General features: G+C 37.6%; 1 protein-coding gene across 9 annotated transcripts in view; it reads right to left on the bottom strand.

The window, feature by feature from the left end:
- Positions 1-4,818: 4,818 nt before the first annotated feature.
- Positions 4,819-23,043, bottom strand: part of GPHN (gephyrin) — a 245,136-nt gene continuing 226,911 nt past the window's right edge. For all 9 annotated transcript variants that reach the window (XM_083349020.1, XM_083349019.1, XM_083349018.1 and 6 more), the window contains 6 exons: positions 21,303-21,390; positions 20,193-20,266; positions 11,819-11,883; positions 11,358-11,461; positions 9,375-9,471; positions 4,819-5,796 (listed from right to left, as the gene is read on the bottom strand). In XM_083349020.1, coding sequence (XP_083205146.1) covers positions 5,663-5,796; positions 9,375-9,471; positions 11,358-11,461; positions 11,819-11,883; positions 20,193-20,266; positions 21,303-21,390 — 562 coding nt within the window. In that variant the 3' untranslated portion in view covers positions 4,819-5,662. The remainder of the gene's footprint in view (positions 5,797-9,374; positions 9,472-11,357; positions 11,462-11,818; positions 11,884-20,192; positions 20,267-21,302; positions 21,391-23,043) is intronic.

Consider the following 23,043-nt stretch of genomic DNA (forward strand, 5'->3'; position numbering starts at 1 on the left):
ATCCAGTCCTGCAAATAATAGTAACTCCATTTAAAGAGAGTTGCTCACTCTGCTTTTCCCCAATGCCGTTGTTTGCTTCCACATAACAGCACAACTCTTGGTGTGAAAACGGTAGTAGACAGTGACATTCAGTACAATCTTCATCTTATATGTTATCTATAACATACTACCAGCCATTTCAAATAGTATAGAATTGACAAGTTAATTTGTTAGTTTTTACTCTTGATGTTTCTTTTAAAGTGGAAAAATACCTCTCTTGTAAATATTGATAGTTTTCAATTATATGCAAGTTGGGTCTCTGAAAGTAAGCCAATGGTTCTAAAAGGTTGCATTCTCAGCTTCTTTTTCCATCTTCCATTATTTTTTCAAGATCTCAAAGCACTGCATAGAATACATCTATTAAAAAAAATCAGTTTTTCCTCTTGTCTACTTGTCTTAGAAACTTTGTGCTAATAATTCTGATTCAAGGTTGTACAGATTTATATATTGGCTCTCATAAATGCTACTTTGTTTCTTTAGGTAAAAGGTGTGAGAGAGCTATAATAAAAGAAATTCAAAGCTCTTGATTAAATAAATGGCTTTCTTGTGCGAAGAAGATTCAAGGCTCCAAATGAAACAAAGGTAAAAAAGGTAAAGGTAAAGGTTCCCCCGCACATGCGTGCTAGTCGTTTCCGATTCTAGGGGCCGGTGCTCATCTCCGTTTCAAAGCCGAAGAGCCAGCGCTTGTCCGAGGACATCTCCGTGTTACCTTCCCACCGGAGTGGTCCCTATTTTTCTACTTGCATTTTTACATGCTTTCGAACTGCTAGGTTGGCAGAAGCTGGGACGAGTAACAGGCGCTCACTCTGTTACGCGGCACTCAGGATTCGACCCGCCAAACTGCCGACCTTCTGATCGACAAGCTCAGCATCCTAACCCACTGAGCCACCGCGTCCCTTTCAAATGAAACAAAATTTCCCACAAAACATAGGTAGCAGAATAACAGAGTTGGAAGGGACCTTGGAGGATCTCTAGTCCAACACCCTGCTCAGGCAGGAAAAACTATACATTTCAGACAAATGGTTGTCTAAGATGACTAAGTTTGGTCATATTTGCCTGGGCTTACATCCTCTTCATTTTTCAGAGGAAAGAAGCCATAGTTAAGTTTTGTTAAATCACTGATATTCTGGTGTGATGAGGGAAGTCAGAACTGATGGACACTTTCTGCACATTAAAATTGGAGGTGTTGTACTTATAAAAGACTATGGAAGATTAGTGAATGTGATCCATAACAAGGAGAAGTGAAACCTTTAATCTCATCAAGAAATAAAACAAAAACTTCAGTGGCAGAATTTGATCACATTTATAACACATCTTTTAATATTCCATTCAAGATTATGGGCATTCTTAAGAATAAATGACTAATATCTTTGCTTTCAAACTCAATCAACCACATTGTATTTTCACTTTTCTCTGACAGATGACTTGATTATTCATTCTGTTCACACATGTTATTTTTTTACACATAAGTGACTTGGTTAGTTATCTAGAAAGGATTTTGACACCAACTGATCCATACACAGAGAGGGTACAGCTAAATTTCAGACCAAGGGATGCTAAAAAAGAAATCTTAAGAGAATGTAAAGACAAAAAATGTATGAAAGGACATGTTAGAATTAAATTATATTACTTAAAACAGTAACAATATATTTTATTCATCTATTAGCACATCATCTAGAAAATGGGTGGAGGACCAATGGTCCCCTACGTATTGGACTACCAACCTAATCACAATTGATAATGGACTGCTAAAAGCTGTCAACAGGAAGATCATACACTTTCTGTCTTGATCTAGAATTAAAGGTTACAGATGTTATAAATTCTCTGTAAAAATTGACCTTATCAAAGTATACAAAGGATGGCAGTATCTGAACATTATTTATACAGATACTCCTTTGATGTATGATTCTAATTGAGCCCACAATGACAGTTGTGAATTGTTCTGGTTATAAGTCAAGTTATCACATGATTGGACATGATTTTTTTCTACTTTTTGTGGCAGTTGTTAAGCAAATGCAGCAGTCATTAAGTGAATGGCACAGTCATTAAATAAATCAGTTGTTCCCAATGTGTATTATTTTGCTGGAAACCGCAAGTAAATGCCAGAAACCAGCCAAAAAAATACAACAAATTGCAGTCACATGGCCATGGGATGCTGTAAACAGCTGTAAAGATGAGTCAGTTAATGATTGCCCAAAATATGATCACATGACTGCAGGTAGTGGTGGAGCAGCCATCGTAACTGAACAGTTTTAATTTAATTTAATTTTAATTTATTGAGATTTTTATACCGCCCTTCTCCCAAAGGGACTCAGGGCGGTTCACAGGGCATAAATATAAACACCAATACAAACATTAAAAAATAATTAAATTAATGCCCAAGTTAAAACCAGAATACTAAAACAAACCAATAAAAAACCCAAGTACCCCCATCAGGCCAGACCCGCTAGTTCAAATAAATGGGTCTTCAACCCGCGACGGAAGGATCGGAGGTCTGATGCCATCCGGAGCTCGACCGGCAGTTGATTCCATAACGCCGGAGCACCCACAGAGAAGGCCCTCCCCCTGGGGGCCACCAGTCGACATTCCTTGACAGGAGGCACCCTGAGGAGGCCCTCTCTGTGGGCGCGCACAGGGCGGAGGGGAGTCGACGCCGGTTGTTAGTTGATTGTTTGTAAGTCAAGGACTGCCTGTATTGACCTGATCATGGTTTTTAAATTTGGTTTTTATCGGCTTAAATTGTCCTTTATTTCTTTATTTATTGTTTAATTCTTTTTTAATCTTTGTATTCTATGTTTTTTAATTTTTTTATTGTTGTGAGCCGCCCTGAGTCCTTAGGGAAAAGGGCGGCATATAAATTTAATTAATAATAATAATAATAATAATAATAATAATAATAATAATAATAATAATAATAATCATCTATCTGATGATTTTCCTGATGGCAGTTGCAATATCAAAGCTAAGGCAAAGTTAATAAGTAGCTGTTTAATATAATTAAAGTATTAGTGATAGCTGTCTCAAAGGTGCTCTTTTTTTCAAAAGGCAACTGGAATTGTTTTTCTTTGAGGAGGAAGACACTTCACTTCTCATTCAAGAAGCTTCATCAATTGTGACTGGATGGTGGTGGGATGGAACGATAGATTCTGACAGAATGGTGAGAGTGGAATGGAAGGAGTATATTTCTTTGCAGTCATCTAGTCGTTTGCATTCTCTGAGGCCATTTGGGGGTTTATGCTGTGAATATGTACTCTTAGAACACAATGCTCTATCTATTCAGAAGTGAAGGAAAGGTAAAAAAACTGCAGAGAAAATATAACTGTAGAATATAGATATAAGGTGAAATATAAGCTAAGTTTCAGAGAAGAGATATTAGTAAGCATAAGGAAGAGACCTGAACATGTGTAGAAGAATAGCAAAAAACTTACTTTAGCACAGGAAACAGTGAATGAACATGCCAGTGTTGGCAAATAATCTTAGAACACTGAAGGGTGAGAACTATGAAATACAAAAGGAAAGGCATTTTTGATGGGGAACAGAAATTTATAGAAATATACAGAAAAAAAATCCAAATTAACATTAATGACAATGGCCCGAAGAATAGATCTGGATTAAAGCCATTTGTAAAATAAGATTTTTGAAATATAAAATGAGATTAAGTAGTGATTTCTTCCTAGGAGTTTATACAAATGACTTTTTGCTATTGTCAACAAGTTGTGATGTTATCTTCATTCATAAAAAGATGTTTTACCTAAGTTAAACAAAAATGACAAGCATTGCAATTTTGTAAATCTGCATTTTTGTAAGTATTTTGTTTAAGAAATCACACTTTTTTATTTCTAATCTGGATATGATGTTCAGTGAAGAGGGGAGATAATGAAAGGAGTTATCAAAGGAGGGTAATGATCTAACTCTAACTCAGTCTAACTCTATTGACATTAAGCTAAACAGTGTTAAACTTTCATTACTGTACTAAATGTTCACGGTCATTGCTTGGCTTATTCCCAAAGGCAAATAGGATTGTTGTCAGTCATGAAGTGCCATGGTCAACATCAGATCAGTTTCAAGGTATACATTCTACATTGGATAGTATTTTTACCAGCCTTAATATGCATTTCTCATTTCACCATACTTTTACAGCTTATTAGCATGGAATATTATTTTAAGGCAAATTATAATTTATGTAACTCTTTACGAAATTTTAAAAAACAAGTATTTTAAGCAGTCATGAGAGCAATAATGCTATGTAGGGGGAAGAACTGAACTCAAAATATTTTTTTTCACTATGTAGCATCCTGAAAGCAATCTTGCAGTTAGTTATCCCATGCTGAATTTATTTCCTTCATTTCTTACTTAACACCTAGAAGTGCCACATTATGCAAATGCCTATGAATCAATTATACTTAACTGCAATAGTGTTCATGAGGCATATAATTTTTAAAAAGTTGAAATATTCCACACAGTAGTTAAACATTCTCTTCCACTTATGTCAATTTCTTAGATGATTTAAACCGTATATTTTTAATTTAATCATAAATTGTACCATTAAAGTATCTTCCAAGGACTGCAGTTTTAAGATCCAAGAAAGATAACACAACCTTATTAAAATCTTTTAAATGCAAAACTTATGCATCACCATTTTGTTTGCTCCAATATATGTGTGCTCATTTAATTTCTGAACCATGGTGTCCTTTCCCCAAGACTAAAAACAGTGATTTTTTTAACCCCCTTATTAAACAACCAGGCTTAACACAATTACCTTTTAAATAATGATTCAGGTTTTTTTTATTCATTTAAATTTCAGTATCATTACAGAAAATGTTATGGTACAGAGTTGTTTAACATTAGTTTTTATTTCTTATTTAATTTCCACATGAATGCTGGTAACACTAATATCTGTACAAGATCAGTCTTTGATTTTTTTTTAAAGATTTTAATTCTGTACATTTTAAATGTATTGGTTAAAAAGGCTGTCAGCACTTAAGGAAGCAATTTTTTTTGTTGTTTGTTTAAACAAAAGGTATCCAGTTACTGCCCAATAGTACTGAGCTGGGTGGCTGCTGGGATGACAGGTATCCCTGAACGCGCAGCAAGGAGGAAAACCTTGGGGCTTGATCGGGTTCCCAGTGCAGCCACTCTGCTTTTGGCACTGTGCACATCAACACGAGATACGATAAAGAACAAGCAGAAGCTCTCGGTGAAGCAGTTATGAAGCATACTAATAAGGGAAAATCCAAGTGTTGTCTACACTAGTATAAATAAGCAGACAGCCTTGTTTTAAGAGCATAAGTAGTTGAATCTTAAAGATGAGAAAAAACACAAGTTCTGCAGGCACCTACCGCTGTCTACTAAAAGCTACTGCTATTGGAACTAGCATTGAACACACAAAGCAATTGCAAGAAATGAAAAAGTTGCTTTGATATAATCAGAATAAATTCTTTTAAGATTTGTTTTTGAAATTTTTTTAAAAGGTATTTATTTAAATCCATTTGAAATATAGTTCAAGGTGTTTATACTGATCAACTTTTATCCAATTCAGAAAAACTAGCTGTGCCGTTGCATATTACAGGATACAGTCAATGATATGTGGACATGCATCAAAACTTTTCTCCTGCTGGTAACATCATAGTCTTCCAATGACCATGACGTCAACCACCTCTCCCTTATGAAGTTCCACATACTGCTCTGTCTTTGGAGGTAGCATCAACAGTCCATTGGCACTACGCATACTCATCAGACGACTGCTCATCTGATTCCCTAGAGAAAGTAAAAAAGAGTCATTAGCAGGGTAAATGTCACAGGCCAAGAAATGAATCACCAGCCTTTCCCCAGAATTCTTACAATGCAATATTAATTTCCATTACCAAACAGCATTATAATATGGGGTTGAATTATCCCAATGTTTCTCTCATAAAAAGTAACCTTTTTAATCATAAGCAATGATTTTCCTTTTAGGTTATCATATGAGGACAGCATACTGGCCATGGATATGATAAATCCAAAGGTTAGTAGGCCCAAACTACAAACTATCTTCTCAAAGCAGTCTTCTCCTGCAATAAAGCAAATGGATTAAAAAGTACCAATTGTGGTTGGTATTTACTAGTTGTATTTACTACAACTCTACTGCTGTAGCACTGAGTTTATTAGTGATCAGATCCAGTATTCTTTCTCATCACAGCCTCCTAGGAAAAGAAAGCACAATGCATAACATCATAACCATTTCTCTCCTTTTAGGGATATGCAATTTTCTATTTTGTAAGCAACATACAAATATTACTGGTAGCCACGGAGAAGCTTACATTATTTTATTTTTGTAATCCAAAGTGGATAAAGTTTCATGATTAAGTCTAATGCCTATTGAAAGCTAAGCTGATACTTATCTCTTCATCTTGTGGTAATACATTCCAAGGATTAACTGTAGTAATTATTATGTTACAGAATTTAAAAATAGATGGTGAAAAAGGGATCCACATTTAAAGTTGTTATTAAAATAAAATAAATGGAATGACATTTCTAAAATAATACTTCTACAATAAACTTCTTGGAACACAAATCAACACTTAGATATTTATCTGGTTTATTTCTAGAATGCACTAGTGATAAGCTGACTTTTGCATTGGGCAACACATGTCCAGTTTGTCAAGATGCAGTTCTTCTCTTTTTGCAATACAGTAATGTTATTGCAAAATCATCTCTTCATCATTTTCAATTAAGGACTTTTCAGCTAGGCTTTTTTCTTTGAGAGATACTTGGAAAAACAAGGAAGAAAAGCACGATTAAAATATTTTTCTTTTACATAAGAATATAGGAAACTACATTCTTATGTAAACTATATTCGCGGTGGCTCAGTGGGTTAGGAGGCTGAGCTTGTTGATCTGAAGGTCAGCAGTTTGGCAGGTCGAATCCTGAGTGCCGTGTAGCAGAGTGAGCGCCTGTTACTCGTCCCAGCTTCTGCCAACCTAGCAGTTCGAAAGCATGTAAAAATGCAAGTAGAAAAATAGGGACCACTTCGGTGGGAAGGTAACAGCGTTCCGTGCGCCTTTGGCGTCTAGTCATGCCGGCCACATGACCACGGAGATGTCCTCAGACAAATGCTGGCTCTTCGGCTTTGAAACGGAGATGAGCACCGACCCCTAGAGTCGGAAACGACTAGCATGCATGTGCGGGGGAACCTTTACCTTTACCTATAGGAAACTTGTTCATTGAATCAGACCATTGGTCTGCCTTGCCTAATACTGTCAGTGCTAATGGATTTTTTCTAGGATATTATGAGGATTCTTTTCCATTAATGCCAGGTGATGCTGGGATTGAATCTGAGAATTTTTGCAAAATGTGTGTTCCACTCTGAACCACGCATCCTTTAAGTACAAAGTCATTTAAAAGTATTCAAGAGTTGATGCTTAAAGTGGTATTTTCTTAATATAAATGATAAATGATCCATTACAATAATTATATCACAATTTCACATGCTCCTAACAAGACTACTCAAACAGCTCTCCAGAGAACTACTACCAACAATCTTTTCGATGGCAAAACAGATTCCGTAAATATATAAAGAATAATTTATTATATTCTATAAAGAAGGCCCAATTAAAACTTTAAAAGGTTACTGCAATGTTTTGAGACTTTTAGTCCTTCTGAAGAATCCTCTAACATAAATATGGATGGAGAAGGTCAATATTTAAAGTAAGTCTGGCAATGTAAACATGAGCACATATAATTGTTCTTAAAAATGCATTCTATACATACAAATATACATACATGCATATTTCCAGTGTATATAAATTACAAACTTAGCATTTTTATTTCAGAGGGGCCATTTTGGTGGGTTAAATGGGAAGTTATGGCAGCTACAAAATCACTTTTACAACCACTTGTACCTATTTCTGTGAGATTCTTACTGTATGGTAAGGCTGTACAAATCATTCAATGAGGTGCTTTACTTGTGGGAAAAATGTTCTCCTGCATCTACTCTTTAACCCTTTGAAACAGCCATGCTGACGTTTTGACTGCCTGCTGGATGATCTCAAGGAATGGATTCAGAAAAATGTTTTATTCAGAAGCTAAGGGTCTTGTTGAATTATTTGCAACACCTACCTATTGTGATTGGACAAGGAAAATATGGGATGATAATTTATTAAACTTGTGTGCCACTCAACTGTCAGTGACTCTGAGCAGCTCACCACTTTATATGATATTTTGACCAGCAATGCATGTTATAGTAGTAGGGACAGTGCCATCTTAAGAACCATAGCATATTCTTGTAATTTATTTGTTTACTTCACGAAAAGTTGGAAATCTTAGAAAAATATGGTGCTGTGAAATGCCTTCTTTCACAAAAAATAATAATAATTGAGTTATATTTAAAAGGCAGAATCTGACTAAGTGTCTGGGCTTGGAAAATCAACAGGTCAGGCCTGGTTAGTACTTGGAGGTGAAAACCCAAGACTGAAAACTATTCTGGAAGAAGGCATAAGCAAGCCACTTCTATGTTGCTGCCAAGTAATGATACCAAGAAGAGGTGAAGAAGCACATGTGTATATTGCACTTCTGCCCTCCTGGATTATCACTGTGTGTTGCTCTTCATTTGGACTATTTTAAATAAGATTTTTAAAAAAATGAAGAGCAACACACAATGATAACCCAGGAGGGCAGAAAATGTGTATACACATTTCCTTCTTTACTTCTTCTTTGTACTGAGAAGCATTTGCACCAAAGTGTAAACAGCAAGTTAAGCTTGTTTCAGTTTTCAAAACGATCATTTTCCCCAAGTAAATAAAGAATCTAGATCCAAAATTAAAATACCCATTTCATTCCCTAACCAGACAGCTGGTTCATGAATTTTTGTATCATGAAGCACCAATTTTGTTAATTACTTAATACTTAAAGGAAATGATATTTCTGACAGTCAAGAAAATCTTTCAGTTTTATATATGTAAATAAAATGTGTTCTCCTCTCCCCCAAACCTGGATGTTTTATATAAGAAATAATTGATGTCAAGACTTCAAAAGACAAATAGACCCTGGATCTAAGCTGCATCAATTATATAGTATAATTGAATATGCTATGATATGTAATGGAGACTGAAACAATCAGAAGATGTTCATGCTTCTTGCTTATAACTGGGTGAGATTCATGAGCCTAATTTGAAGCAGGAAAGATTAAAGGCTGGGGAGGGGAGTTCCTTAAATGTTACATGATGGTTTATGGTTTCAAATATTACATGCTATTCAAAATTAGAGACAAAACCAATTATTTGTGTTTTGCTACATTTCATATTTCAAACTTGTGAGCCCAACAAAAACTCCAAAAGGCAGAGGTTGTGAGCACTAACCTGTACTTTGTGCCCAAGGCAGTGGTTCTTGGTGATGCCAAGTCAGTATGCACCGATGGTATTCTGGACGAGGGTCCAATTTTACATCACATGATAACTGTACAAAACACACAAAGTGAATAAAATGACATTAAGACAGTTAAAATGCCCCTCTCCAAGGGCCCATATTTAGCTCGCAGATGCAAATAACGTATAAAACAAAGAGAAGATTAATTTGATTAGAGTAGACCAGATACATGTACATGGGTTTTGGCCCAAACTTCACTCTTAGTATCATATGAGTTTATCCTATCATACTTCCTTGGCCCTTTCCCAAAACAATATTGTTTGCCAATGGAACTTGTGAAACCAAGCAAGGTTTGAGAGAGAAGGACAATGGAGTAAATATATTTCCATAGAAAAGCCATTAAATATTTAGCTATAATTAATAAAAAAAGCTGTCTATGGAGATTCTCAGTCATCCAGGTCATGGTTGTCCCAAAGCTGCTTTTTCAAGAGGCAACTGGACTTTCTTGTTTTTCTTTGAAGACATTTCGCTTCTCATCCAAGAAGCTTCTTCAGCTCTGACTGGATGGTGTGAAATGGAAAGATTTATACTCCTTGCAGTTTTTATCTTTTATCTGAAAACTCTTACTATGGCTTTTATAATAGTTGGACAAGGATCCAGAATTCCTTGCATCTTTCTCAGTGCTGGGACAACAAAAAGACTCAGGTAACAACTGCTGACACAGGGTTCCCTAAAGGCCAAGAAATTTCGGTTTGAAAGAGGGGTCAAAGAGGACATCTATGTCAAAATCGAACAGCCCTCTCTCAACAGAGGGGGAAGGATATGACATCATCTATCTCCAGTCTACAACACAGTCCTTTCAGCAATTCCAAGAAGGCTCCACAACCATTTGCACTACTACGGTGATCCGGAGGACACAGATAACCTCCAAGTGGCCTCAATGACTCTCTAAAAGAATGCAAATGACCAGCTGTCTGCAAGGAATATAAATCCTTCCATTCTCCACTATCCAGTCAGAGCTGAAGAAGCTTCTTGGATGAGAAGCAAAACATCTTCAAAGAAAAACAAGAAAGTCCATTTGCCTCTTGTGAAAGCACATTTCGGATAGCAAAAAAGCTACGCAATCTGAAATAGTACACAAAACCGATAACTGTAAAATACAGAGAAAAGGAATTTAGGAAGATTATAAGGCACAGAAACAAGTAAATAGTTTTTCTTTCTCAAAAAAAAAAAAGTGGAAAAATTTCAGTATTTTTTCTAAATTTTGGATTTGTAGGACCTGTATTAATCTTTATAAACTAAGTTCAAGTTGCGATGCTATTATCGCTTTGCAAACATTATTTACATTGCTGGTTTCTGTAAGGAAAGTTAGATAGCCCAGAGTTTTTGAAAGATTGTTGGGGAGGAAATAGCTGTCCATTACTGACATTCCTTGGGCAAGAAACTATTCAGGGATGAGCTGTTCTTTGCTTTTTATCAGCTGTTCCAGGCCCACAGGGACATTAATCTTCCTCTTGGCCTAAAGGGAGAAGACTAGGAGGGGCAGGAAGGAAATCTTACTTTAAGTCTATATAAAATTCACTTGTGCCTCAGTTGGGTTTGCAAATGTTGTCTAATAATGATTCAGAGGTGTAGAGATTAGCTGTATGACCAAGATTCTGAACTGTGAATTTCTTTCCTTAGAAGCAAATTATTCCTCATATCTTTATCCTACTGACAAAATACAAGCACCCATATTCTATTACAAATAACCCAAAAGTAATCAATAGTAAGTTCAATGTCTTACTGATCAAATACTGTCCGTCCTCAATAGTTACGATTCATCTTAAATGCATTTTTAATGCTTTCTCTTCTTACAATACTTCACCTGAATTCTTTGAACTCTAGGCTATTTAAAGGTTATTTCTTCAGCTCTGAGATACTAGTGCAACTAAGTAGACCACCTCAAAACTCACCTTTTATTTGAAAACTCTTACCCTGGCTTTTATAATAGTTGGACGAGGATCCAGAATTCCTTGCATCTTTCTCAGTGCTGGGACAACAAAAAGATTGCAGGTAACAACTGCTGACACAGGGTTCCCTAAAGATCAAGAAACAGTTATTTGATAAATTACTTGAGAATTGTTTCAAGAATAAAAATATTTGTTACTTTTGAACTAAATTGTGCTTCATATCAAGAGTCTTTCTAATAAGTGTTTTCAGGAATATTTGATGAACTGAGGAGCAAGAATGACTAATAGCATAGTGGATCTTAAAAAATACACTTTTGGTTCAGAAAAATAAGAGCATTGTCACTGTTGCATATGGAAGATATAATGATACTTAGCATAACTAACATATTTGTAGTAATGAATATGAAGATTTGGAACTTTTGGTTTAAAATTTGTTTGGTATTTATAAGCATGAAAGAAGAGATTTATAATTTAATATATCTTACCTGGGAGTGCGAAGATGATTTTTCTTACCCCATCAATATCCAAGGTTGCAAAGGTTGTAGGTAACCTAGGAAGTGATGCCAATTGTTAAAAATATGAACTAAATCCTTATTTATCAATTTTGTCAATAACATTAAATAAATATTTTGATTGCCTCATTTTTGCTATCTTCAACATCCTTGGAAAATGCAATGATTCTCATAAAATACTACACAGGAACTAAAAATGTGAATTAATAGCACTTTACAATTACATCATTTTTCCCATTAGAAAACCAGATTTTAGCCAATAAAATCCAACAAATTAGCAATATCTTGTTTATTGTATGACTTATTTTTTTCAACACGAATACATCTTTGTTATACTAAATTGTCCATCTAGACCATGGGTAGGCAACTTTGGCTCTTTTATGACTCGTGGACTTCAACTCCCAGAATTCCTGAGCCAGCATGGCTCAGCTTGGAAACCTCTCCCTTTTCCCTCAGCGTGGCTGGCTCAGGAATTCTGGGAGTTGAAGTCCGGGAGTCATAAAAGAGCCAAGGTTGCCTACCCCTGATCTAGACAATTATTTTCATTTGTAACCCAATTATTTACCAGATGATTGGAGCATATTAATAATAATGTTCCAAATTGCTTGTTTGCTATATCCTCCAACTTCACTTTCCAGTGTTTAAGAATTACATTCAATTAAGTTCAGTGAGATGCAATTAACATTCCAAAGATGAAACACTTTCAAAGTGTTTTACCTCATTTGTTCTTTATAAAAAATAAAGAGCAGCTCTATAATTTGGAAATAAATCAAGGGATGAAATCACAAAAACAATTTACTGCAAAGGGATTTAGTTTTCATATGCACAATTAAGAGAGATTTATTACAGATAAAAAATAATTGGAACTGAAAAACAAGGAATTTGAAAATGAATTGTGTAGACATGATGAACATGTGATTGTTAAAATGTATAAACTTTTGCTGAAGCTATAAAGTGCATGATAACACGGGTTAAGAATTTTGGTTTAGACTAATGGGAGAGAATGTGGTGGAAAAAACTGAAATTCATATTATGTTACAATTTAAGAGAGAATTTTTACAAAATGATGTACTGTTGGTATATGACATCAGGAAAAAATAACTAAGATGTATAAAGGCACTTCTTATCCGTGTTAAAACTGTGGAAAATATAAAGGATCATTTTACCATACATGATGGACTTGTAAAAAAGCAAAAAGGTATTGGATACTAATATATATAATCAGCACTTTGTTTGTCATAGAACGCACCGGAACAGAGTTCCAGCACCTTTTTTCGACGGATTTTCCAGAGTTGCATTCTTTTCCTATTGTTGCCCTATCGCTTGTTTTTGAAAATGCCCCGCTGGTGGTACAGTGTGAGCGGGGTCCCCTCTGGCACTGTCTGCATCCTCTAGGAGGAGCCATGAGGTGCTGGAGCACCATAGCCAGAGCGTGGCTTGATTGACTGGGTCGGACCATGTGGTGTGGAAGCCAATGGTGGCGCTGGGAGACACACAAACATGGAGGCCCTCTTTCACGAGAGGGTGAGCAGGCCTTTTGCCTTCCCTTACAGAAGGTGTGTGTGTGTGTGTGAGAGAGAGAGGTTAAAAAGAGGCGAAGCGAGAGGAAAGAAAGGTGGCTGGCGTGGAAGCTTGCCCCACAGCGAAACTTTGCAGTTTTGGTTCCTTGGGTAGTTCAAAGGCTGGGATGTCCACAAAAATCTCTTTTTAGTCTTTTATACTTTATATTCATACTGCAGAGGGGAAGAATAAGAATAAAGCCAATGTCTTGTGATTTGGAGGTATTATTATTAATAATAGGTAAAGGTAAAAGGAAAAGGTTCCCCCGCACATGCGTGCTAGTCGTTTCCAACTCTAGGGGCCGGTGCTCATCTCCGTTTCAAAGCCGAAGAGCCAGCGCTTGTCCGAGGACGTCTACGTGGTCATGTCGCCGGCGTGACTAGACGCCAAAGGTGCACGGAACGCTGTTACCTTCCCACCGCAGTGGTCCCTATTTTTCTACTTGCATTTTTGCATGCTTTTGAACTGCTAGGTTGGCAGAAGCTAGGACGAGTAACAGGTGCTCACTCTGTTACGTGGCACTCAGGATTCAACCCGCCAGACTGCCGACGTTCTGATCGACAAGCTCAGCGTCCTAACCCACTGATCCACTGTGTCCCTTATGATTAATAATAATATATATTAATTATGTATTGGTCAGATGTAAAGATAGACCTACAGTATAAGGTTTAATCAGATCTATTTATTAAATTGGGTTTAACTTAAAGGTAAATTAAAAGTAATTTGTTCACTGACAAAGTTTCAACTTTAATTTGTTTCAAATCAATATCCATATTCAAATCCAAATATAATTTTTTTGACAACTTCTTAAAAATAATTCAATCTTTTGCAAGCAACCAAATTTTGTTTTATTGGGCCAATTTCATTCCACATAGAAACCTGACATTTCATTAAACTAAAAGGGTATGCCAGTGGTAAGTGTCCCAAAAGATTAATAAAATGCCTTCTTGTAATTTAAAGCCACATAGTGCATGGTAACTTACCTTGAACAAAATCCCAGTCTTTTAGATACACTAAAAATTGAAGGTTTTTTTTTTCAACTACAAAGGTAAACCTTGTAGGGTAGGCAAGGCAGGTTGTATGATGTGTGTGAGTTCCGGCACTTTTTTTTTTTTTTACAAAAAAAGCACTATATATAATGATACAAAGAATTCTAAAGATTAACACTCAGATGTTAGTACTACGACTTATGGATAACTAATCAGAAAAGAGCTATGGAGGATTGGCTTTGCATGTGGTACCTGCAGCGAGAATGATATATGCACAAAGACAGAAAAATACTGAAACACTCACAATGGAGGAATGGATTGTAAAGATGACAGAATGGCAAAATTGACCTGTTTGACCAGAGGTGAGACAAGTACTTTTATTAAAGACTGGAAAATTTCTTTTGAAACTTTTGCTGAAAATGAAAAAAATGAACTGGTGATTTATGGATCATCTGATTAAAAAGTGTTGATTATTGGAATAAGAGAATACAGGTAGTCATTAATTTATGACCACAATTGAACCCAAAGTTTATGTTGTTAAGCGAGTCGTTTGTTAAGTGAATTCTGCTCCATTTTACAACCTTTCTTGCCACAGTTGTTAAGTGAATCATTGCAGTTGTTAAGGTAGTAATGTGGTTGTTAAGTGAATCTGGTTTTCCCATTGACTTTGCTTGTCAGAAGGTCGCAAAAGGTGATCACATGATCCCAGGACACTGCAGCTGTCATCTGTTCCAACTGTCTGAATTCTGATCATGTGACCATGGGGATGCTGCAATGGCCATAAGTGTGCAAAATGGTCATAAATCACTTTTTTCAGTGACGTTGCAACTTTGAACAGTCACTAAATGAACTGTTGTAATTCACAGATTACCTGTAATGATGAAATTTTAATGAGGGAGAAGAGTGTAAGTATACTATTGTACACAAGATCAGAAACTACTTCTTTATTTATCTTTTTTTGGTAGTTTTCACTTTTCTTATTTTTTTCACTTCACTAAAATTATTTTTTAAAAAGGAAATAACTCAGCGGGGAGCATCTTATCCTGTGTATGTGATTAAGATAACAGTCTGGCTTCCTAAGCTGTAATCATGTGGCTAATGGAAAAGTGAAACCAGAATCTTCCTGCCCACTTTAAGGAAACAGAATTCCACCATACCTGCTACCTTTTGAGAGGTCAAATAAGTATGGATTCTTACATCAAATATTAACATAAACTTTGAATAATTGCTGTATGTTTTGGATTAGTATGTTTAGTGTTTGGATATTTAATATATGAGAATGTGGTATGAAGAAATGCTACTTGTTGAAATTATACACTACTGTAATGAAAATATGGGTCTGCTTACTTTATTTATTTATTCAATTTCTATATCCGGCCATCTCAATCAATGACTACTTTAGTGGCATCCATTCATTTTCTCCTCTATATTATTAAAGGTTGTTTTATTTAGTGATTTCTAGTAATCACTAAAAATCCCCGAATGTTTATAAGCACTAGAAAGTGTTGTTATAAAAAATATTTGAGGAACCCCTGAAACGTCAATTTATATGAATTAGTAAATCATAACACCTGATAAGCTTGAGTGTGTGAGAAAAATAGGGGAAGAGGGAGAAGCTGGAGGTAATGTTGGAAGAGGAGGAGAAGAAATTATCTTTTTCTGAACAGGTTATTATGTTTAATACAAATATGTGCAATGCAAAGGATATTTTGAAAAGAAAGGAAAGGAAAAATGACAGCTTTGCACTACTGTGTAGTTCTACAATGCTCCATTCTTGGGCTGAGGCCACAAATATTTGCTCTAATGTAAGAACACAAACCCCCTATATTCAGGTCAGATCATCAGTCCTCCCAGGGATGTGTAGTCCAGACATCAGACACTTTCATATCATCAACTCTCTGAATGTTTTAATGCAGGGAAAGAGTGGGGGAGTCCAGTCCTTTCTGCTTCTTGTTTTGTTAAATAAATCTGATTCCAGATTGAAGTCTGTTTCTCCCATGATAAATTCATTAGGTTTTGGTCTTGCTTTGGCCCTTTCAGTTTTTCCTATTGTTTGTCATCAAAGGCACGATAAAATTTTGGTATTACTCCAGTTGAAACCAGTCATGGGAGTTTATTCTTTTTCCTCTAAATGTATATGTATATGCATACGTATGTATATGTATGTATGTATGTATGTATGTATGTATGTATGTATGTATCTATCTATGTGTGTGTATGTATGTTTGTATGGATTTACCTTAACTGAATCATTGCTCATTAAAATGAGTTCCCTGTAAAAGTGTCCTGTTTACAAAGCTGACTGATCCCTGCCTGTCTATGCCAATTGTAATGTATTGGGATTTTACCTAAACTGTTTCACGTGTCTTTTGAATGCTGCTTAAAGTTGCTCAATTGGTGTGTCTGTGTAACAGTCACTGACTAGCCAGACTTGCTGTCTCCAAGAAGATTACTGGATGATTTGGGGTGGGAATGGGTTCCTTTAAACCTATTGGCCGCCGCCTAGTGGCCAACTGTATAAGTAGCTGCGCAGAAGCCTCTATTTCAGTTCTGTTCCTGTTTGCCTCAATAAAGCAATGTTCCTGTTTGCAACCTCTCGTCTCACTTATTGACAGCAAAGAACTCACTATACAACACTGGCAACGAGGATGGGATGCTGCTTCTCTGAAAGATCTGAAAGTCACTAGGGGGTGAGGCCAGCACAGCGCCTGGCAGAAATGCGCAGAGGCATTTCTCCCTCCCTCGGTCGGCCTAGTAAGCCACACTAGTGACCACCCCACCCTGCGGACCAGTCCCACGGCCTATGAAGAGAAGCAGCACGAGGCAATGCAAGCCACAAGCCACGAAGACTTCCACCATGGCGAAAGTCGGAAAGCTTGAGGAATTTGACGTCACTCACCCAGAGAGATGGTCGTCCTACATTTCAAGAGTAGAGAACTACCTCCGTGCCAACCAAGTCACCGAAGATGGCCTGAAGGCCGCAACTCTTCTCTGTGTCTGCGGGTCTGCAACGTTTGGCATTGCGGAGAACTTAGTTGCACCGGTGCAGCTGGAGTCCGTTACTTACGCGGATCTGAAGAAACGGCTCGTAGACCATTTCCAACCAAAGCTGTCAGTGATAGTGTGGAGGCACGCCTTCAAACAACGAGTTCAACAACCTGGTGAGATGGCCACAGAATTTATTGAGGCGTTGAGACAAGCTTCACACCTGTGCCAATTTTTGGACTTGGAAGAAAGGCTTCACGACCGACTTGTCTGTGGACTCAGGAGCAGAGAGTTACAACAGAAACATTTGCAAAAGAGACTCTCTTGCTCCAAGAAGCCTTAAAAGAGGTCATGGTGGACAAAGCCGCTGGCGGGGCGGTGAAGGCATTGTGGCCTGCTAGAAGCACTCCTCATGAGGAAGCCGTCCACCACAAGGACACTGAGCATTCAGAAGACATCGACTCAGACCACGAAGCACAAGATTCAACGGCACCACGACAAGGAACTGAAGCCTCCTTATAAGGCAGTTCCCTTCCTTTGGTATTTGGGCTGTGGCAGCCGCCACCAATGAGCGGACAGCCGGTTCCAGACAGCCACGTGTTGGGCCTGCGGGAAAACTGGCCACATCGCAGCAGTCTGTAGAGGTCGCCAGAAGGACCGCCAATCAGATGATCCGATCAGGAGAGGTACCAGGCCTCCGGGGCAGCATAGAGTAGGGTTCTGCTTCAGTCATCGGAGCGTTTGCCACACTGGAGCTTGCCGCCCCCTTAGGCCCAAACTTCAGCTTCAAGTCGAGCCGCAAGGCATTCCTTGCAGGATGGAACTGGACACTGGTTCAGCTGTATCCATTATTTTCCTGGAGACTTTCCGGTTCATGTGCAACTGCAGCAAGAGATGGGCCAAGCTTAGGCCATCCGACATCATCCTTACTGACTTCCAGAATTCCCGAGTAGCCATCAAAGGTGAGGCCACACTGGCCGTCAAATTCAAGGGGCCCCTAGACGTGATTGTGATAGAAGGCCAGAGAACGAGCTTAATAGGGCTTGATTGGTTTGATGCACTGGGCATTCAAGTAACCAGGATCCACCGGACACAAGCGGTGAACTTGGCGTCACTATGCAAGGAATTCGCAGATGTTTTTGACACGAGCCTGGGAGAGTACAAGGGCCCTCTGATAGCCTTTAAGCTTAATCCTATCTTAAGGCCTATTAGGATCAAGCCACGTAGAGTGCCATTTGCACTAAAACACAAAATCGATGCAGAGCTGGACAAGCTAGTCAGTCAGGGGGTACTACAGCCCGTAGATGGGGTTGAGTGGGAAACGCCCATTCTCACGTCACTTAAGGCCAATGGGGAGGTCAGGATTTGTGCTGATTACAAGTGCACCATTAATTGGGCACTACAGCAGCATGCGTACCCGTGCCAGTTGTTAGCCACATTTTGGCATCACTGCAAGTGGGTACCGTGTTTGGTAAGTTAGATTTGGCACAGGCCTATCAGCGGTTACCTGTGGATGAGGCCACAGCGGCTGCACAAACAATTGTGACACACAAGTCAAATGCCTTCAATTCGGGGTTAGCGTAGTCCCAGGAATTTTCCAGGGAGTTATGGAGCATACGCTCAAGGGCATTCCGGGGGTTTGCCCCATTTCGACGATGTGCTCATCACTGGTGAGTCCATTGAGGTGCTTGCAAGAAGATTCAAAGCCGTCCTTTAACGGTTCCGCACAGCGGGACTCAAACTGAAAAGGGACAAGTGTAAAATTGGGGTTCCTTCCACTGAGTTCCTGGGATTCCGTATTGATGCTGAGGGCATCCACCCTGTAGAGTCCATGCTGAAGGCAATTCAGCTAGCACCAAGACCCAGGTCAAAGGGAGAGCTTCAGGCATTTCTGGGTCTCCTTAATTTTTACCATGGGTTCCTTCCTAACAAGGCCGTAGTGGCAAAGCCGTTACTCCAACTCTCAGACAAAAACTCCCCATGGAAGTGGACCTGACTAGCCAGACTTACTGTCTCCAAGAAGATCATTGGATGATTTGGGGTGGGAATGGGTTCCTTTAAACCTATTGGCCGCCGCCTAGTGGCCAACTGTATAAGTAGCTGCGCAGAAGCCTCTGTTTCCGTTCTGTTCCTGTTTACCTCAATAAAGCAATGTTCCTGTTTGCAACCTCTCGTCTCACTTACTGCCAGCAAAGAACTCACTATACAACACCAATCATTTTCTCAATTAAACAATTCCAAATTTTCAGTTGCAGAAAAACAAATAAATGCATCTCTTCCCACTGCGTTCTCCTGGTGTGAAAAAGCAAAAAAGAAGCAAAACATTCTACAAATGGAAAGAGAAATGAATGAGAAAAAAAAGAGGAGGGACATAAAATTAAATGAAGATGAACTAAGCTGACCACTCAGGGAAAGAAAGAGAAAGCCTTGTTGAGGTATTACAAATGCTGAGAGGCAGGAAACCTTCTCAAGTTAACATTCAAAAGCATCTCTTCTTTTTAAAAAGGAGGTCTAGTGTGACCGGTACTACTACTTCATTCTTTTGTTTTCAACAGGATCTTCTATCTTAACAGGAAATGTAAAATGTTCTTCTGCACCATTAATATATCTTATTATCTTACTAGTAATTATCTTACTAGTAATTAGCATGATTATTTAGCAGCAACTGTAGTGGAATAATTTTTTGGGGAAAAGGAGCAATGTAATATTTCTTATTAGAATATGCTTTCTGTGGGTTATTAAGCAAAGCATTAAGCTCTCAATATTGTCCAGATTATATGCAAGACTAATGCTACATAAGAAACATTACTTACCCTGGTTTCATAAAAACCCTGCCAAAATGAATCTGGGCATGAAGATCAATATCCAGCACCTGTTTAAGATAGTCCTATTTGGAAAAAAACAACAACCCAAAACCAAAAAGGGTTTCAATTAATTATTAAGATATTTGTAAGATGAACCATCATCCAGTCCTAGAAAGCTAAGCAGGCATAGATCAAAGACATAGATAATGTATTTATTTCAAGAACAGGTAACCAGAATTTGCAAGCTAAGATAAAGCACTTGTAAATCCAAATGCAAATCATCTATGAAAAATCACATCAAACATCTAAAAAATGCTGTTTTTCCTAGTTTAGGAGAGAGCAAAGTCAGAAAGGTTTGTTTTAATTAAAAAAAATCAACTTCCTAATTTTGATTCTCATTCGACCCAAGAATTGTTTCAACCCTACCAACAGATTATTCAAACGCTTGCAGATCCTGGCAAAAAGAGGTTGCGTATGGTGTTAAATGATACCAGCATAAATATCTCTATATAACAACATAATAAAACTGGTAACAACATCAAAGGGCATCATAAAAGTGTAATTTTGCATAGATGGTGGAATACTATTGTTCCTTTATGAAGAGGGGTATCAACTGCTCAGATGTTTCGGAACTGATTATCTGAATCTTTTTTACTTTTGAAGTTTATGCAACATACTGTTCCTCTAACAAAGAACGGCAGGTAACATCACCACCTAGAGCTTTTAGACTTTGTATAGATGTTGATAAGCGCTTGGATTTGTAGCAGGAAAGATTGCTTTGAATTTGGCATTAGCAGCCAAATTGTACAGTACCTGCCAGACAAACCATATCTTTTCTAGATACTTCCATGGGCTCAGAAAAGAAAGCACTTGAAATAGAGAGATGGCAATAAGCTGTCCTGCAAGGAGCAATCAATGAGAAGAGACCCATACTGATTCTGAACACTTGGCAGTTCGACAAGGCTGCTGTCCTTTTGATGACCTTAATATCAGGTTCTTTAGCTCCATTTTGGTGTCTGAAGATTTCCCTCTGCTATTACCTTATTTCTTAAGGAGTTTTCATCTCATTATTTTATTTTAAACTTATAACTTTGATCCAATATCCCCTCCTGCACATACCTTTTCTCCCATTGACACGCCTCCTGATGTGATGATGACATCAGCACGGCTTATTCCTTCATTCAAGGCATTAAGTAAATCATCTGGGCTGTAAGACATCAATATTAAAATAGATTAATGGTAATATATGTATGTTTTTTATGTACTTCAAAGGAAGAGGTACAAAAAGTTATAAGTTTTCATTTTCATCAGTAGGAAGAATATAAATTTCAAGAGCAAGACAACCGAGAAACCATAATAGGAGGCACAGAATTTTGTATATGTACTGGGAATACTAACTGAATGCAGGGGAGATTTCACTGGCCTGCAATAAGCCATTTCAGACTGACTAAGGCCACTTCATGGTTATACTATTATAAATTAGTTTGATGGGAAATAGGATAAAATTAAACAGCAGCCAGAAAATGAGGAAAAGAAGAAATAATAATCTTTTAGTAATAAAAATCTGGTCTCCAAATTCTCAGAATTTGTACAGAGCCCATGAAATGAGATAGATCTGTGATATTTGTGGCTTTTCATTCCTACTCCAGAGCTGTTACTAGATGCAACTATTCTTCTGAGACTGAGTTATTCATGAAGTTCTTCTCATTTATGGCTATAGACGGGTCTTACCAGCACCTGACAAGGCCCAATCCACAGCAAAGAGTCTGCTGCTGATCTACTAAATTTTATAGCCCTATTTCTTCTCACTAGTTACTCTTAAATTATTATTCTTAAAACTTGATATATAAATTTAACTCACTGTAATAGGCACAATATATCTTAAGAGATGTTTTGAATATAATATCTATTACTGCAGCTAATTAACAATAGGCCCTGCATTATAAAGAGCCCCCTTTATGCAGACAATTTTGTATTTCAGCCTTATGTACTGCATAACTATCTTTTTCCTGCCACAACTGCCGTCCATATTCTTTTCATTATGATGGGTGGCAAATAAATTCAATACATACACACACACACACACACACACACACACACACACACACACACACATTCCATTGGAACAGTTTTATTCTTGTCATGTTAGTGTAAAAGCAACAAGGAAAATGAAAAACAAATCTGTTAATCCTTGTAAAAAAATATGCTGAGATTCTACAATGTCATATTTTAATTCTTATCATAGCATCACTGTGACCACTGGATTAAAATGGGATTTGCTTTTGCGGTTCTGATATTAAACACATTTCCTTGAGAATAAGCACAATGTCAGGACCCACCTCAATCCACATCTTAGGAAATAAGAACTCTTGGATGCAAGTTTAGTCCAAAAGGAAAATGTTTACTAGGAAGGAATCGATTGTGGGAATACAAGACGGAATCTGAGAAAAGTTACATTTCAATCCTATATAAACCATTCCCATTCCAGTCCCTCCCCTCATCCATTTGGTCAGGCTGTCGTCAGTTGCTAGGTGTCAGGTCCTTCCATGGGAAAGGGAACTCTCCTTGGTTTTATGGTTATTGCTTCCCTTTTCAGTTGTAAATGAAGATACAAACCAGATCTGTCTGTCCCCCTCCCTTCCCCCGTTAAAACATCCCCTGTTGTTTGAAAATTGCTTTAGTAACCATCCTCTCCCCCCCCCCTCGGAGAGATGGCAGAATCCCCAGTAATAGCACGTTGTTCTACCTATACAATTATGAAATGTGATATAAATGGATTCTGACACACAATGATACAGAAAATAACATTCTCTTTTAATGTTATGGGCATTAAATAAAATGAGACCAATTAATCATTTAG

The sequence above is a fragment of the Vipera ursinii genome (assembly GCF_947247035.1).
Source record: "Vipera ursinii genome assembly, chromosome: 1".
In the NCBI taxonomy this organism is placed as follows: Eukaryota; Metazoa; Chordata; class Lepidosauria; order Squamata; family Viperidae; genus Vipera; species Vipera ursinii.